Genomic DNA, 18,205 nt, shown 5'->3' on the forward strand with positions numbered 1-18,205 from the left:
GAGCGAGCAGCGGCGGCTCCGCGCTGGCCCCGGCCCCTCTGCCGCCCGCCCATGGCTCGGCAGCTGCCGCTGCTGCTCTGCCTGGCCGCGCTGGGCGCCGGCTGCCGAGCAGGGTCCCCCCCCGGCGGTACGGCCGGGCCCTCCGCCGAGCCGCTGCAGGACGAGGCGGACAACCAGGAGAACATCCTCTCCCAGGTACCTGCTGGCGACGAGAGGGGCACCCCGGGGGGGGGGCGGGCTGCACACCCGTGGAGTGTGGCTGGGCGATGCTGTGTGCATCCAGGGCCGTGCTGGGGGATGCTGGATGTGCGTGCTCGGTGGTGCTGGGGGATGCTGTGCGCACCACGGCGCTCATCGGCGGTGCTAGGGTGGATGTCCCTGCAGGGAGTTTTATCGTCCCGGGGTGCAGTGAACTCCCTGAAGCCCAGAGGGGAGCAGTTCACAGCTTCCATGCTGTCGTTTCTGTGGGGGCAGCTCAAAACCGGGGAGCTCTTTAGGAGGGGAATTGGTGGAGCCTCTTTGTGTGCAGAGGGGAGGGATCCAGGCTCTTTCCCCGCCAGTAGGATGTGGTGGAGGTTTCTATTAGATTTGGCCGATCAGACTGTGTGTTATTATCTGCCCTCGGAAATGGCTAATGTGGAGTCTATTGGAAATGTACTGTTGAAGTTATTTTTGTGCTTGGGCTTTCAGAAGCTCTGTCTGCAAATCTCTGTAAAGGAAATTCCTGGCATTGTATAGGGCTAATCAGAAATACTGCTTCACCACCAGGTTACGCTGCTCGCAGAGTGGCTTTCAGCAACCCTTCCAGTACACCCTTACCCCGTTTGCCCATGTAAAAAAAACCTTGTTCAGGGTGACAGGTGACTTACTGGGTTTATTGGACACAGAGCATTAAAAGATAGCAGGATGGAGTTCATATTTAAAATTCCTGCATATAAGATTCCAAGTGGCTAGGTCCACTGTATGCCAAGTGGAATAAAAAATACCGTACTGGGAGAAGCCAGTTTTTATTCCCCTTGTAGGCAGGGATCAGAAAGCTCTGCACTATCTAGAAAACTTGCTGGATTTTGGAAGAGCTGGCCAGTTTCCTTGAGGTTTAGGGTACCCAAAGTGTCCTTGTTTGGACCGTGAAGTCTAGGGTGCCCTTGTCCCTTGCTGGGCAAGCAGAGGAGAAGATGTTTGCTAACTGCTGGCGACCTGTACTCAGCTGTTAGGTGACTATGACAAGGTGAAGGCGGTGTCCGAAGGCTCCGACTGTCGGTGCAAATGCCTGGTCAGGCCCCTGGGCCGTGGCGCCTGCCAAAGGATTAACGAAGGCGCGTTCAAAGCGGAGGATTTTTACACGGTGGAAACCATCACGTCAGGACCCAGCTGCAAGTGTGCGTGCGTAGCCCCCCCCTCGGCACTCAACCCCTGCGAGGGGGACTTCAGGCTGAAGAAGCTGCGGGAGGCGGAGAGCAGCGACCTGAAGGTAGGAGAGCACCTTGAATTTGGGATTCTTCTGGGAGGAGGAGATCCTCTGAAGCCTTTTCTTTAGGGTTTTTTTTTTCAAAAAAAAACTTTTTTCCTAAACTTTCTTTTATAAAACTTCTCCTAGTTACCTTTATGTCTGCATGTTTGATATGAAAATCAAGCTCAGCTCAAGGGATTGATGTGAGCAGCTGCAGATTCACCCCATTCACCCCACACTGCCCGGAGTCCCTTGTGGCTGCCTGTGCTGGAAGCCCAGGAGGGATCGGGCTGCTCCCTGCCCTTTGTCCGGCACTGCGTGTCCCTGGGGCACAGCTCTGCAGCTGCCAGGTCCGTTTCCGGCCCCAGAAAGGGGCTCCTAAGGGCCCATGCAAAAAGCTGTTCTGGCTTCAGGGACCAAAAGCTGCTGATGTGTCAGCGTGAGGGTGTGTTACACAGCTGGCTGATGGCGGCATGGGTTTTGTTCGTTTAAATGCTGACACTTCTGTGCTATTCAGTCTTTTGTCTCTTTAGTAATATCTCCCTCTTTTCGAAAGTGTTTGCTCTAAGTACTCGTGGCTTTGAGTGGATGCTTACTTTTGCTGGTCTAGCAGGTGGCAGCAGACCCTGCTGGGTTTTCCAGTTTGTTACCTGCACAGGGCAGCAGAAATCCTCCCCAAAGGGCCACTGTTTTGGTTCAGCCCTGGGGAGTCCCCAGAGCAAAAGGTTGAGTGCTGGGATGTACCCTGGGGCAGTGCTGCTCATTCCAGCTCAGGTGGGAAAGCAGGCAGCATGTAAGGTGCTGTGGGGCAGCCTGCCACTGGGGCCACCATGATGGGCTTGTTCTAATTAACTTGGAGCTCAAGGATGTGTTTTGTCTTGCCTGACTGCAGACAGTTAGCAGCTTCTTGTCCAAGCTTCCCTGCAGCTAGGGAAGATAAACAGGCACAGGCAGACAATTCATCATTTCAGAGAAGGAGCAGACCCAGCCTGGAGTTGTTTGGTGGTCCCTCGTCTGCAGAAGAAGCCAGGATGTCCCACTTGGCCTTAGATGAAGAGCTGGGAGCTCCCTGTGGTTAGGGGTGGGGGCACCCTCCGAGATGACAGAGTCACCCCTGTAGTCCCTCACTGGGAAGCAGGCTCCTTCACCAGCAGCTCAGACCCCTCTCCCTGTCCTCTCCAGAGCTGGTCAGCCTCCAGGAGGAGCAGGGCGGCATGGCTAGCTGCACCCTTGGCTCTGGCTGCCTCTTCCCACCAGGGAGCAGCTCACAGCCAGCTGTGGTGTGAAAGCTTGTCCTCTAGGAACTGGCCCAGGCTCCCCTGCTCATTTCTCAAGGATTCGCAGCCAAACGTTTTCACAAGGTTTATCCAAATACATACACGTGGGTTTTTTCTGGGCTGCAAGAGTCAAACCCCAGGAGCTGTGAAAACAGGCTTGCATTCCCACCGGTCACAGAGCCCCTCCTGAGGTCGAGCTCGTTGGGAACAGCCACCTCTTGTAGGAGACGATGAGAAGCAGAAGGGGATACAGCCTCAGTTCTTGTGTGACTCATGAGGAGCAGCTCCCACGCTCATCGGCAGGGGGGCCGGGAAACCCAGGCCTCCTCATTGCTCCTGACAGCCCCAGGGCTGGTCTTATGGGCGTTGTTCCTGCCCCCTGCAGCAGTGGGAAGCATGTAGAGTCGTGCTCTATGTCTGTTGTGTTTTATGAGGCTTTCTTCCGCTCCGACTCAAAAGCCCTGGATGCTCCACATGCTGGGAGAGCCATGAGAAGCTCCCTAAAATGAGAGCCCTCCTTTATGAGGGATGGGCTGGAGGATGTCCCCCTGAGGGAGCAGTGAGGAAGGGAGTAGATAAGCCCAGGCAGCAGGAATGTACCTGAGCCACCCCAGCTCAGCTGAATGGCTGCACTGAGCATCCCAGCTGAAGGTTTCAGTCCCATCTGTGCCTTTAATAAGGTCCCATAGGACTTTATGGACCATCAGGCCAATGAGAGCAAAGTCCGCAGCTGGTGAAGGAAAGGAAACATCAAGCTGGTGTGCATCAGTATGATCTTTTTGGGAGGCTCAGCTTGGTATTGGCAGGGATAGCTAAATCTAAGATCTATTTTCGTAAAGTGGCAGCATGCTGCTTCTCTGCTTGCAGGCACAGCGTGTGTTCTGGGGTCTGGGGTGCAGAGTCTTGCAAGGAGTCTGTGCTCAGGAAGATTTGGAAGGTGGTTAATAAAGTCTGCGGCCTTTGTGCATTGATGGAAACTGTCCAGCCTGGAGGGAAAGCACATGTCTCCAGTGGCTGTCTGGCAAGTTGAACGCATTGTATCGGTCGTCTCCGTCCAGTTCTTGGTGGAAAGTGGATGCGTAGCCATAAAACAGTCCTTGTCTCTTAATGCTGACATTTTATCTGGCCCAAAAAAATCTTTCCTTTGCTGTCAGCTCCACAGGGAGACTGCAGAGGCTGGGGTGGAAACTCAGCGTGCTGCCAGCAGTGCTGCTTGCACTTCTTCCATGTTTGGGGAGCTCTGTTGACCAGTTTGTAACTGCTGGGAGAAAATTTCACCACCTTGTAGTAATTCCCATGCACTGAAAACACTTCTCAGCTGTCGGGGCTGTAGGATCTGCAGCAGCATGCTGGGCATGTGGGTACAGGGAGTGGGTGCGTGTGGGACCCAAGGCAGGGAATGGCCCAAGAGCCCTCCTCACCAGCCTGTGTCTTGCTCAGCACTATCCTCTGCAGACTGAGCACCGTGAGATGCAGAATGAGGATCCCCAGGCTTGGTGAGCAAAGGCTGATTCTGGGCAGGATGTGGGGAACACAGCCCTTCCTGCTGCAGGAAGGGGGTGAGTTAATGCAGAGCCTCTCTGAAATGGGTGGTTGAAGGTGAAGGCAGCATCCCTGTGGCAGAGCTGATCTCCAGGGAAGCAAGCTGTTACCAGGCTGGCACTGGATTTCAGTTACTTCACTCTTGCATTTGTGAATATTTTTAAGTTTTTAAACAAGTTTCTTCTTGTTCCAGGAAAAAAAAAGCACAGGATGGCATGAACTCAGAGTGATCTCAGACTCACTTTTATTTGAGCTGCTGTTCTCTTGTTGCCTCTTTTGCTGCCAGTCATGTCACTGGTGGAGTAGCTAATCCTTTGTGCCTGTGACAGAGCCTCTCTAGTGCTGCCAAGGAGAGCAGTGCTTCTCCCTGCTCTGCTTGCTAATTCCCAGCACCCAAAACATGCTCCTGAAGCTCTGCAGAGGTGGTGTGTGTTGCTCTGCTTGCTGTGGTTTGACCACAGCAGCAGGGCTGTGTAAGGAAAAACTTTCACTTAGATGGGTGCATTGCTCTTGCCTCTTAAGTTGTACAAACCATGCAGGCACATGTACAAACCAGAAAGTACCTCTGACTGACGGTGTGCTCCCTTTGCCTTGCAGCTGTCCTCCGTTGTCGAGATGCTGGAAAGTGCCTTTTATGGTTTAGACCTTCTGAAGCTGCATTCAGTCACAACCAAGCTGGTGGGTCGGGTGGAAAAGCTCGAGGAGGTAAGATGAGTCCCGCACTCTCCTTTGAGGCTGTTGCCTTCAGTAGGACTTGCCTCAAGTCAAGTTCTTGGCGCCTTTGGTGCGTTCAGAGCCTTGTTTCTTAGGAAGAAATCTTAATTAACTATTAGGCTGAAACTAAACTTGACCAGACGAGGCTGTTCAGACCAGACCAGACTCTTCTGTGTTCCTCACAGGCAGTGCCCAGTGCTTCATCACTCCGTTAACCTCCCCTGACCCTCTCCAGTGTCCCTCTATCCCTTGTGGCTCAAACTGGATGTAGGATCCCAGCTGTGGCCTCATAGGAACCAGTATCCCTTTGGGGACAGACGGGCCAGCTGTTTAGTTTTTCCCCTTCCAAGTTTTACGTCTGTGCTGGCGTGATAGTTGCTCTGAAGTGGCTGCTTTTGTGCTGTTTGATGTGGGCACTAGAGATCCAGGGCTGGTGTTGGGGTACGCTTACCAGGACTGCTGGTAGCCAAGGAGGTCAGATTCCTTAAGGACCAAGTTACATCTTGGGCTGTGTTAAGAAAGAGCTGAACCCTCTCACTCTGGAAAAGATACATAAAGTACCTTCCTTTTCTTTTCTTCTTTTTTTTTTTTCAGAGACTTCCAGTGAAATACTTTTCACTCCCATGCAGTTTAATATTTCTTTGGCTAGCACAGCGTAGGGTTTGCAGTGTGTTAAGCTGTGCTCAGCTATGTAGCAACAGGTTGCCAGATTAAATACTGGAGTTTTCTCCCGTGGTCCGTATCTGGGACAGTAATTCCACATTCTTGTCAGAGTGGAGCAGTCCTGTTCGTCTGCAGCCAGGAGCCGAAAGGCGATGATTTATAAAGCCAAAATTCCGCTTGCAAAGTGTTTCGGGAAGGCACGGCGTGCTTCATCCTGGGGTCAGGAAGGAGCCAGCCGAGAGGAGCGTGTTTGCCTGGGGGGCTCTGTGTTTCCAAGCACAGCAATTGACCCAGAAGGAGAAAAAAGGTTTTGAGGTCTAAAACTAACAAAGCACCAATGTTTTTGTTTGCAATCCCACCCTCTTCCTGTGGTTTAGCATATTCTCCGGTTGTTTCTTGGGTTCCTAATTAGGGGAGAGGAGCGAAGGAAGTGGGAGCTGTGCTGCCAGCCCTGTGCTGCACGTCCCCATTGGGGAGCTTTACCCTTGTGACACTGATGGCCACGGATCTGGTGGTGTGACCTGTACCGTGGCACGGTGAGCTGGTCTCCCCCAGATCGTGGGATAGGAAGGGCCCCATCAGGACGGATTGACGGTCTATTGCTGTTTAACATCCACAGTTAGCTGGATTAGGGATGATGAAGGGAACAGGTCTTTTCTGGTATCATTTGTGGATCTGTGGTCCATGAATTTGTCTCCCCTGAAACCAGCTGACTGTGCTCTTCTTTGGCACCAAAGTGGCCCTGTGTACCAGCCAGTTCCTGCACAGGGTTTCAATGCAAGCAGTGCTGGTGGTAGTTGTATGTCTAAACACATCAGGATGACCTTGCAGCATGGCTGCTCTGCTCGCAGCCTGTCTCAGCGGCGCAGACAGGCAGGAAGCTCGGTCTGGCTGATGCAGTTTGGCCAGAGAGGGAGCAATGAAGGTGTAGGAGGGGGGAATTCACAGATTTGGGTTTTTAATTTCCCAGAAGTAGGACAGTGGGAGCATGTAGCAAGCGGTTGAACCTGCCTGCACTCACTTGGATGGGATGGAGCAGGACAAGAGAGGTCTGGGTTGATGGAAAATCATCATCTGGTACATGGAGATTCCTCTGGTGCTGCTGGGGCAAGGCAGAGCTAATGCAGGCAGCGCAGGCAACAGGTGTGAAATGCCTCCTGCTGCTGGCTTAGCATGTAAATTCCTGTTAGGAAGATGAGGATCACACCCTGCATTGACCACGGGATCTGATATGGACAGCTGAGATGCTGAACAAGAGCCTGGCATGGCTTTAAAGCATCGGCTTCCCAGGCGGGTGTGCTTTTCGCAGCTGCTCCTCAGAAAGCAGCTGAGCAGCCTCAAGCAGCATTACAGGACAGGCTTTGGTGGTGCCTCCCCACTCAAGGGGAGGCAGATTTTATCCCTAAACAAGTCATAAGCCAAACATTACACAGAATAAGTGATAAGGACACAGGGCTGTCAGGATCAGTCACCGTCCCAAGAAGAGGATGTTATCATAGCTGCTTCTGCTCCTGTGCTGCTCCTAGGAGAGTGTCATGAAATCCTCTGTTCCTTTTCTTACTACAGAAAATGCTTGCTGAGAAGCCCCTGTGTTGTTGGACTCAGCCTCAGAAATTGCGTGATAAATGTGTGTCTCACAGTTCCTGGGTAAAGACTGGTAATTCAGATGCCCATGAAGGGGGACTGGGGGTTAACTGAGCTCAGGATAGTGGTGTTGCAGAGGTGAGAAGTTATTGTGAGTTGCCTGCAGTATAACAAGGTGTTTTACACAAATGGTGTTGGTAAAGGGAAGGAACCCTCAATACTTGCTCCAAAGAGCTAGAGCCTTTTCTAGGGAGGCATCTTCTCTGCTTTGTCTTTAGCTTGCAGCTGTTGCATCAGCTGGTGATGTTGAGTTTGCAGATGGAGGTCATGGTGGGTTTAGGAGAAATTAATGGAGGAACAGATTGATAATGAAGAGCTGGGGGAACCACCCTCACTTTCTGTGCAAAAATGCTGTGATTGATGTGCCATCTATTCAAAGCAGTAAAATACCAAGGAGTGATGAGCAGAGACTGCAGCAACCTCTTGGATACCAGGTATGCCTATGGTTGGAGACTGAGAAGGGCACAAGGTTTGTCTGCCCTGGGCTGCCTGATGAGCTACAGCCAGCTGCAGCTTCCTCCTGGTCCCAGGACAGCTCTCTGGGGGTCCATGGCTCTCCTCTCCTCCCCACATTCTCCCTCTCTTAGTGGGAGTGGATGGTGGTAGGGAGGAGCAATCCCCGAGTATGGCACTGAGCTGCCAAGTAGTGGTGCAGGACTGGGGGAAGAGAAACCAGAAGTGGGATGCTGACCTCAAGGATTTGCCTCAGGGATAAGACAGGCAGCAGCCAGTCAGGATGGGACTGTGGACCATCCATCCCTTGTCTTTACACGGGATAAAATCTCCTCTCTTGCTTTTCTAGGGCATGTCCAGGAACTTCACACAGCAAGGCCATGGTGCAGGAGCCAGCGGGGAGGAGGGTCTGCAGGATCCCCACCACAGGGACCGGGAGAACTGCTCCAGCTTCCTCACCAACAGCCTTGCTGACATCGAGGGCTCGCTGCAGCGGGACGCTGAGGCTGCCTACATGCATGCAGAGGTAGGACCGCCCAGGCGGGTTGCACGGCTCGAGATCGCTGCTGCAGCGTGAGCCAGCCCTGAGGGTGTCTCTGGATGTGGCCCCTGGCCCAGGGTTATTTTTCTCCTTGGCTCAGCCGACCCCACTTCCGTGCCTCCGGCTCCAGCCCGCGCCTCGCTGCTGCCGTCGGGATGTAGGAGGGAGCAGGAGCGGGCAGCTCCCCGGGCCGCCCCGCTTCCTCTGGGGCTGCTGGTGTGCGAGGTCAGCTGCAGTGCTGCTTGGAAAGCATGATGTCATTGCGGGCGGCTGGGGAGAGCTGCGAAACTCGGAGCCTTTGACTAGCAGGGCCTGGGGCTCGGTGCAGGGCAGCCGGCCGCTCTCCATCCCTCCCGGGCCATTACCCCTCCCCAGCCAGTCCCTGCTCCTGACGGGCTCCAGGCAGAGCCTGCAGCATCTCACTGGCTCCAGCCCCAGACTGTGGGGATCCCTGCGGGGACTGCCCCAGCGCACTGGCATTCTGTTCTGGGGCAGTGGTTTCTGTGCAGCCCCAGAGAGAGTGTTGGGAAAAGGCCTGCCCAGGGTGTTCTGACCGCCTTGCTGTTTTGCTTTGCTGCTCTGATCCGTGCTGGGTGGCTGCTGGAGCATCCTGCCTTTTGCAGGGCAAAAGGAGGTGTCTGGGGATGGAGGGTCTGTTGCTGCATCATTTCCAGCTCAAAGAGGGGTGTTCAGGTACAGGGAGTGAGAGCACCCTGCACATGGCCCCTGCGGGTCCTACACAGGGGGATGCTCCCCAAGCCCTCGAGAGAAGGATGGGTTCCCACTGTGCACTGTGGGGCACTGACCCTGATGTGCTGTGCACTCTGCTCCAGGCAGAGCTCTGTGTCCGGCAGCACTCCCAGCACCTTTCCCCTGCTCCCCAGGCCATACCTGGAGCATGGGCTCTGCTGCCCACTGGAGAGGAGCCAGCCCAGGCCAGGCAGGAGAAGGAAGCGTGGGGCTTTTATTACCCCGGGTGACCTTATTTCCCAATGTTCCTCTTTTTTCTCTGTTAATTGCAGCAGGGCTGTGAAGGAGCCCTGTGCCTGTCTGCTCAGCCAAATGGGCACTGCTTCAATCTTTCAGCTGTCTTTCCGATTTCCTTTAATGAGATGAAATCCGTCAAGCATGAGCTGTGGCAGCTGGTGGCTGCTTCAGTGCAGAGCTCCCACTTCCTGCCCTGGCTGGCAAGGTCCCTCTCCCTGCCCTGGGGATGGTTCCTGGTCCCTGCCTGTCAGAACCTTCATCCCCTGCTATGCCAAAGCTCAGTGCACACTGCATGCTCTCCATGGATCAGGTGCTGACAGTGCAGGAGTGGATGTGCGAGCAGTTGCAATGAGGACTGTGCCCTGAGAATGCTGCCTCGGGGTCCCCCCACCCTGCCCTCACATCCTGCATCCCACAGCCTGTGCCTTACTGAGGGTCCCAGTTTTGCAGGGTGGCACCAATGTCATGCAGAGGCAATGCTGGTCTGCCACCCCTGCTGCCTCCTGAAGGGTTTCTCACAGTGGAGAAAGGACTGAAGATGACTCTGAGAAGGGAGGGAGGGCAGTGTCCTACCCAGTGCTCAGCTGGCCAGCCTGACCTGCCGCATCTGCCAAAACATGGCTATTCTGGCTCATCCACTAACAACCTCCTGCGTCTCTTCCAGGGAAAATATGAAGAAAGATTCCTGAAAGAGGAAACCATATCCCAGCAGATCAACTCTGTTGAGTCCCTGCCGGAGCTGCACCTCTCTCCGGATGATGAGAAGCCCGAGCAGCTCTTGCAGAGAAAGCTACATGTGAGGAGCCGTCCTCCTTCCAAGCCCACCGTTGTCCGAGGGGTCACCTACTACAAAGCCCAGTCCACTGAGTCAGAGAACGACATTGAGGAGCAACGTGAGTTGGGTTTGCAGCCATGTCCAGTAGGATGGTTGCATCCTGCTGCAAAGCCAGTGTCCACCCCTGAGTCCTGCCTCGTCCCCTGGGAGGCACATGGGGTCACCATAGGAGAAGGGCTTGGAGGTGGGATGATTGGTACCTCACTCCTGTGCAGCCTTTGAGCCCTGTGTGGGGGACCACTACAGCACTGTTATTCCATAGAAAATCCCTGGTAGCTAAGGAAATAAGTCACTGCTTTAGTTTAAAATACCCAGCACCAACACATTTCCAAAAGTAAATGCAAGTTTATTTCACGTTAGTCCTGCAAATGTGCCTGCCCAATGGCATCCAGGGAGGTTTGTGCAGTGGTTGGAGTGCTGGAAGGCAGCCTTGGGTTAGGAGGGTGGGATCTGGCTGGGTACTGCAGTTGTGTCTCTGTCCTGTCCCAGGCAGCATGGAGCCCCTGCTCCATCTCTGGGAACTCGCAGACTGAATCACTCTCCATCACCTCCTGCTCTGCCCAGCCTGAGGTGGTGGATGTGGCTGTGATGGGGTCTCACTGACCATCAGCCCCTGCAGTTCACACAGCCCTTCTCCACCTGGAAATTAAGAGGGAAACCAGATGGGTTTAATACAGCCTGGACAAGTGGGCAGAGGAGCAAGAGCAGTGGGGTGGGCGCAGAGGGGCTGTACAGGACTTACTCCTGCTCTCTGTGGGGCTGACACCCATGCCTGTATTTGCCAGCGGACGAGCTGTTCAGCGGGGACAACACGGTGGACCTGCTGATTGAGGACCAGCTCCTAAGGCCCAGCAGCAGGGCGGGTGAGGACACAAGGAAGCCTGCCCCGGTGGGATGGCCGCCCACCCCTGCCAGCAACCCTACCACCCTGCCAGCCACCAGCACCGCCACAATGGCCACAGTGCCCCTGTCCCCTGCCATGTCCACAGAGCCCACGCTGGATGCCACCCCAGAGACCGTGACCGCCTTGCCGGGGCTGGTGGAAGAGGAAACTCCACAGCTACTGGCAGCCTTGGCCAGCACAGTGGTGGCCACAGCCACAGAAAGCCCATCTACAGCCACCATTGCTGTCCCCAGCCCTGCCATGGCCACCACCACTGGCACCTTAAGGGACATGGGGATGAGCCCTGCCCCAGAGAGCAGCCCGGGAGTCTGGGGACCGGCAAGCACCCCTCCAACACCAATCAGTCCCACCATCCCTGCCACTCCAAAGCAAGCGCTGGAGGAGGAGGACATCAGGAACATCATTGGTGAGTGCCTGCGCTGATCCAGCTGCGAGCATGAGGGCTGACTTGGACCTGCAGTGTGTTCTGCTAAGCACAGCACACCTGAATTCGGTCACGGGTGGGAGGTGCCATGGAGATGGTGGCTGGACAGCACTTTACTGCGGTGCCAGGTTTACTTGCTTGTTAATTCTGGAACCTACTGCAGTCTTCTCTCAGCTTGAGGGGCCAGGCAGGGAAGAAAGAGGCCTCCCTGGAGATGGACCCAAGACAGCAACCTCAGCTGGGGCAGGAACAGGGCTGAGGCTGTTGTGGAACTTGTGGAACTGTTTGCAGGATCTGGCCAGTGCTGCTGGGCCTCATAAGGCTGAGCCCAGACTGAGGCAGTGGGGGTACCTGCTGGGTGGGCAAAGGGCTGGAGGAGGGTGATGCCTGCAGACCCCCAGCAGGAGCATGGAGAGCATGGCTGCACTACCTCTGGCCTTGTAAGCTTTTCTCTGCCTGCACAGGGCGCTGCAAGGACACGCTATCCACCATTTCGGGGCCCACCACTCAGAACACCTATGGGCGCAATGAGGGTGCCTGGATGAAGGACCCCCTGGCCCAGGAGGAGCGTATCTACGTCACCAATTACTACTATGGGAACACGCTGGTGGAGTTCAGGAACCTCGACAACTTCAAGCAAGGTGGGTTTGCACCATCCCCAACGCTTCTCGACTGGTCTGAGTAGTGTCCCTGTCCCTGGGATGCTGCACCATGGGGGGGTTGTCTGGAAGGGACCCTCCCCTCTTGTGTGCTGGTGGTGTGTGGAGTTCAGAGCACAGGGCAGTTCAGGCTGCCCCTTGTGACTCTGGACTTGCCTATCGCTACACCAGGCGGCTGCTGGTGGCTGGGAAGGGAGTGCAGGAGGGCTGTGGGCAAAGGGTGCTGCTGATGGGGCCACCAATCCCAAAGCAAAGGGTCTCGCAAGCAAGGTGTCTCTGCCGCACAGGTCGCTGGAGCAACTCCTACAAGCTCCCGTACAGCTGGATTGGGACGGGGCACGTGGTCTACAATGGCTCCTTCTACTACAACCGGGCCTTCACGCGCAACATCATCAAATACGACCTGAAGCAGCGGTACGTGGCTGCCTGGGCCATGCTGCATGATGTGGCCTATGAGGAGTCTACCCCGTGGCGGTGGCGTGGTCACTCGGATGTGGACTTTGCTGTGGATGAAAATGGCCTGTGGGTTATCTACCCAGCCATCAGCTATGAGGGCTTCAACCAAGAGGTGATTGTGCTGAGCAAGCTGAACGCGGCCGACCTCAGCACCCAGAAGGAGACCACGTGGCGGACAGGGCTGCGGAAGAACTTCTATGGGAACTGCTTTGTCATCTGTGGGGTCCTGTATGCAGTCGACAGCTACAACAAGAGGAACGCCAACATCTCTTATGCCTTTGACACGCACACCAACACGCAGATCATCCCCCGGCTGCTCTTTGAGAATGAGTACGCCTACACCACACAGATAGACTATAACCCCAAGGACCGCCTGCTCTACGCCTGGGACAATGGGCACCAAGTCACCTACCATGTCATCTTTGCCTACTGAGACCCTCCCCGGCAGAGTGGGGCACTGCGAGCCAGGGGCCACCAGCACCTTTTGTTATTATTTTTATTGTTATTATTGTTATTTTGTACAAATCAAAGAGTAAATGATGGATTTTTAAGCTGGTTTTTTTTTATGGCGGATTGTAGATCGATCCCCAGGCCAGAACCACCCCCTTTCTGTTTGCTGTAACCTTGCTTCTGGCTTTCCTTCCTGCAGGGAGGTCTTCCTTCAGGAGAGCAGACCCAGCTCTCCTGCCTGGGAGAAGAGGTGGCCTAGATGCAGTCCTCCTCAGAGGTTTCATCTAACAATGCTCACCAAGAGACCCACAACCAGTGCAAAGGTGGCCTTCCTGCTGCAGGCACCAGGTCCCAGTGGGACGCTGATGTCTGCCTGTCCTTGCAGAGGATGTGCATGTCCCATGGGACTGTCCTGTCTCCCGTGGCCATCTTCCCAGCCGACGGTCAGCAGGCCCTTTGGTGATTCTGCTGTACAATGGGGCTGCGAGTGCAGCTCCGGCAGCCCCTGGTGCTGGCACTTAGGCCGAGGACTGTCCCCTCCAGCCTGGGCTCTGCCCTTTGCATCCTGCTCTGGGGGCCGGGTGCACCCTGAGCCCTGACTCGCATCTGGAGCGAGCTGGCGGTGGGGAGGGGGACTGTAAATACGCGTAGATGGCTTTTGTTTGTTCATTTTGTAACCCAAAATAGTCCCCATTGCTGGTTGTTGAGCAAAGGCTTTGTTCGGCCAGGCACTGGGCTGCCCGGGTGGGGAGCTGTGTGTCTGGGGGAGCCCTGGCTCCCCATACCACTGCCGCTCCATCTCCCACGTGCCCTCTCACTGCCATGCTTGCCCTGGTCCTGGCTGCTGGCCATCAGGAGCCCCTGCCCTGCCCAGCAGCATCTTGTATTTACCTGCTGTCAACAATAAAACATCCAGTACCTTTGCAGCTGTTTGGGGCTTTCTTTGGGTCTGGTTCACCCTCTGGGTGCATGGAAATGCATGGGAGGGTGGTGGTCTTGGTTGTTTTGGGGAATGCTCATTTACACATAAAGAGGCTCTAGGCTGCTTATGCCTGGCACCAGGGCAGGGCAGCATGGCTGCGTCCAGCTGTGAGAAGAGCTTGGCTCTGTCATGCCTGCAGTTGCCCCCAGGTCACCCAGGCTGTGGTGGCCCCCTCTTCCCCAGGTTCTGGGTGAACAATCATGCAGTGCCCCGTCCTCAGGAGCAGGGGACTGGGTGCATGTGCCTCTGACAGCAGCAGTGCTGCGCAGCCCAAGAGACAGCGCTGAACTAATCATCTGCTTAAGCAAAGCAGTGTCAACAAGCAAAATAGTAATAATAAATAAAATAACCATTTTATTGCCTTCAGTACTAGGGACACAGAGAACAGAACTACACGGGCCAAGAGGTGCTCTCCGTCACTGAGGCCCTGGGTGCTGGCCGAGGATGTGGTGCCACAGCCATGCCCGAGCCCCCAGCCCCACAAGCAGCCCTTTCCAACGGGCTGGGCTGTGCCAAGCTCATCCACCACGCCAGGTCCCTGACCCAGCCACACAGCAGCACCCCCCAGAGGCTGGTCACCCCTGTGCAGGGCTGTGGGGAGCTGCGTGCCGCTGCCTGGGGCACTGCTGGGGTTTGGTTTTGACTAGTGTGTGAGCTGGCCCACAGTCAGGTGGGGCCGGGCCAGGAAAGGAACTGGTGCAAGGAGCACAGCCAAAGCCCTCACCGAGCCCGGCTGCTTCCCAGCAGCACAAGCGCCGAGGGGACTGGGGGCCTGTGAAGCTCACACTGACTACGTGGCAAAGGGCAAAGCTTTTCCATAGTGTTGCAAGGCACATACTTTACAGGGGTGTATTGCTCCTCACCCTCCTCCTGGCCTCCCCCAAGCTGTTTGTCTTGCTACAGGATCAACCTTTATTTCCTAACAGCTGCACACACAAATAATATTAATAACAATAATAATGATACTAAAACCACCCCACATCAGTCAGCAGTTTAGACAATGAATGCAGTTGGCTGGCAAACTGAAGCCCATTATTTTATATGCTAACTGCAAAGGGGAAAAAATATAATGTAACATGCTGAAGTCATTAGGAAAGGCCGATGCTCTGCTGGGGTCTCATCCCAGCTGAACACAGCACCGCACCACGTGCTGGAGCCCCACGGCCCAACTCTGGCCTGGCAAACTTGGGACCAGTTAAGAGAGTTCTGCAGCAGGCTGTATAACGGCAGCACTCAGCTGCAGCAAGAGCCATGTCTGGTCCTTCAGTGCTCAGGGACAAGCAGCAGCTGCTTTGCTGCGTGATGGGTAGCTGTCAGCGCAAGGCAGAGAAGGGGTGTGCAAGTGTCTGCATGTCAGGAGGGAGGTGCTGTTGTTGTGTCCCACTGAACTGAAGCAGCTCTTCTGCCCCAGCAGATCCAACACTGCTTCATAGGCTGTTAGCAGTGAAAAGCATTAAATATAAAATAAAATCTAATAAAACAAACCAAAACCAAAAACAAAAACCAAAAACAAACAAACACCACCCCCCCCAACAAACAAATGCAAAAAAAACCAAACCAAGCAAGAAACAGAAGGAAAAAAACAACCAAACAAAAAAAGAACAGCAGTACACTCTCCACAAATACATGTGCTCCACTAAATCATCACCCCTAGGGCAAGCTCCAACCTTTTACTACTCTGCATGTGTGTACACACTGCCTCACCCCTACCAGTGTAGTAAGCTGTTCTGCTTGTAGTGCTCTGGCTGTAAGTGGGGGGTCCCACCATCCCGCAGGGCAGCTGGGGCTGGGTTGCCCCATGGCACTGCTGCCATCCTGGGCAGCAGCCCAGGGCTTCCCAGCAAGGGAGGCTGCATGGGCAGGGATTTGGGCAGGCATATGGGGTTGAAGGGGAGCAGGACTATCTGTCCAGGCCAGCACAGCCACTCTGGCAGACGAAGGACGCTCCTGTCCTTGGGGTGTAGGGTCAGGGCTGGAGTGGCAGGCTCAGTGTAGGGCTGTGGCTCTCTCTGTACTTGCAGGGAGAGCTTACTGAAAGCTTCCTCCTGCTGCCCCGAGGGAAGTCTCTGCAGTGGTGTCTCTGGGCAGGACCCCAGCACCCCACCTAAGGAGTAGTTTAATGGGGACAAAAACAACCAACAAAAAACAAACCAAACAACTCACAGTTCCGGACAGGGTGTAAGTAGCAGGGACGGCCTGTGTCCTTTGTCCTCCCTGTGCCAGCCCTGGGCACCAGTGGCTGACGCCAACACCAGGACTGTGGCAGAGTGCCCCACCCACACCCTTGGGACCAGGCATTGCATGCAGCATGGGTCCCCGAGGCCTGTCCCTGCCAAGGAGCCAGCTGAGCAGTATAATTAATCCCTGGGCAGGATACGGCTGTTGGGGAGGGTCAGGCACAGGAATGGGCTAAGTGGGGTCTGCCCTTGTGCTGATGTGCCAGGAGCCCTAGAGACCTGCTGGCAAAGGGGCTCGGTCTGGCAACAGGACCTGCTGTGTGCCAGGTGCTGCTGCTGCAGGATCTACTGCAGAGATTTGACAATAGCCCTCAGGGCGTGGGGCGTCTCTGGGACGGAGGGAGATGCGCTGTAGAAGGTGTCAGTGTGGTTTCGGCGCTGCTCCCGGAGGTATGGTGGGACAGATGAACTTTTGATGTGGAGGATCCTGGTGTCCATCACTTCACAGTCGATCTGCATCATCACCTCGTAGTCCTGCCCATTGATCACGTTCTCTGCAAAAGTAAAAAAAAACCCCGAAGTTGAGACTTAGCCCTGCAAACTGGTGATCCCACAGCACCAAAACCAGAGCTTTCTGGACCTCTTTCTGTCTGGCGCAGAAGCTGGAGAAGGAGACCCCAGGCATTTTTGCAGCTCCACACATGGAGCTCCATCTCACACAGTGCAGCCCCACCCTGCTTGTGACACCTCAAAGGGCTCAGGCCATGTCAGGCAACTGCAGGCACACACAGAGAAATTAATGCAAGTCTTTTCTTTCCCCCTTTGTCAGCTGCACATAATTACTGATTGAGTTTGTATTGTATAAATTTATTACCTAACTGTTGTTCCTGATCCACTAAAGTGTAGGGGTGAGTGAAGATAGCAAGCTGATTGTTTCACTTTCTTTTTATTGGTTTAAGAATACTGTAACCCCCTTGACACTGAGGATCTAGAAGAATTTCTTCACCAGATTATTAATGAAAAAAGTTAAAATGCGATTGCTTGAAAGAATTAACTGTGCCTCATTACCACCCAGACCCAGCTGTTGTTACTTGCATGATGTTATGGTGACACTGGGCAAGGCCATTACCCTGAGACACCTCCGGACATAGGGAAACCCAGGGCAGCAGATGGGATCCTGGCACAAGGGCATGCCAGGCTGCATCACCCCAGCGCAGTCCCAGGACAGGCACGTCTTGCTGCTGCAGAAGCTCCTGGCCTTACATGCAGAGGCTGTACACATGGCTAGCATCTGCTGCCTAGATTTAAAGGTGGGAAACTATTCCCTGCATAGACAGTGTGTCCAGGAATGAGAGAGTTGAGATCAGATTTCCAGGCTCAACCAATCCTTGCCTTTCAGAGTCAGAAGACTGCCATTGGCAGGGTTTTCTTTCTGTGCTAAGGAGGATGGAAGATAACCTAATGGAAAGCGTATGGATTGGAGGAATGCAATATACATTACTAATTTTTACTGTTTTCCTGGATTAACTCTGACTCTGGATGACAGCTGACAACCACGGCTGGACCCTCTTGCACCCCATGCCACCTGTGGAAGCCATTAGATCTAGTATGTCTGGTATAGTAATGAAAAGCAGGAGCAAACCCTTGCTAAAGGGGGCTGAGAGCCTGTAAGCAAAATCAAAGCCCCCACCTGCAGAAATGGAATGGAAAAAGGTCTGTATGTGCCACGGAGTGACCAAGGCCAGGAGCAGCTGTTACATGTCTCTGTGCTGCTGACCCAAACACCACAACAAGCACCTTGTCCCTCCTGGTCCCCAGCTGGGACCCTTTTAGACACCATGCCTCCAGGTCACTCCTTCTCTCATCCTTTGGATATGCGCTTGGCTCCCACCCAACAAGCTCAGGACCAGACGGCTGCAGAGGTCTGTGCTGGCAGTGCGGCTCAGGCAAGGGAGCTGCACAGGGCAGCGGAGGGGCATGAGGGTAAGCTGGCAGGAGAGTGGAGGGGTAAAGAGCCTGGAGACAGCAAATGGGAACAGGTCAGTTT

The 18,205-nt window shown here is 54.6% G+C and overlaps 2 protein-coding genes across 2 annotated transcripts in view; one reads left to right on the forward strand and one right to left on the reverse strand.

Moving 5' to 3' along the window:
* OLFML2B (olfactomedin like 2B) lies at positions 1–13,925 on the forward strand. The gene is made up of 8 exons (XM_057402418.1): positions 1–195; positions 1,208–1,471; positions 4,867–4,974; positions 8,093–8,269; positions 9,936–10,164; positions 10,892–11,416; positions 11,899–12,075; positions 12,381–13,925. Exons 1-8 carry the CDS (start codon positions 52–54, stop codon positions 12,980–12,982), a joined length of 2,226 nt encoding a protein of 741 aa, XP_057258401.1. The 5' UTR covers positions 1–51; the 3' UTR covers positions 12,983–13,925.
* A 2,117-nt stretch (positions 13,926–16,042) lies between these two features.
* The window catches only part of ATF6 (activating transcription factor 6), a 74,364-nt gene continuing 72,201 nt past the window's right edge, over positions 16,043–18,205 (reverse strand). The window contains exon 16 of the mRNA XM_057402419.1: positions 16,043–16,712. Within this exon, the coding sequence (XP_057258402.1) occupies positions 16,504–16,712 (209 nt within the window). The 3' untranslated portion in view covers positions 16,043–16,503. The remainder of the gene's footprint in view (positions 16,713–18,205) is intronic.

This window comes from Pezoporus wallicus, unplaced genomic scaffold (assembly GCF_028554395.1).
Source record: "Pezoporus wallicus isolate ANWC-B61680 ecotype Strahan unplaced genomic scaffold, APGP_CSIRO_Pwel_v1 contig_6665, whole genome shotgun sequence".
Classification (NCBI taxonomy): Eukaryota; Metazoa; Chordata; class Aves; order Psittaciformes; family Psittacidae; genus Pezoporus; species Pezoporus wallicus.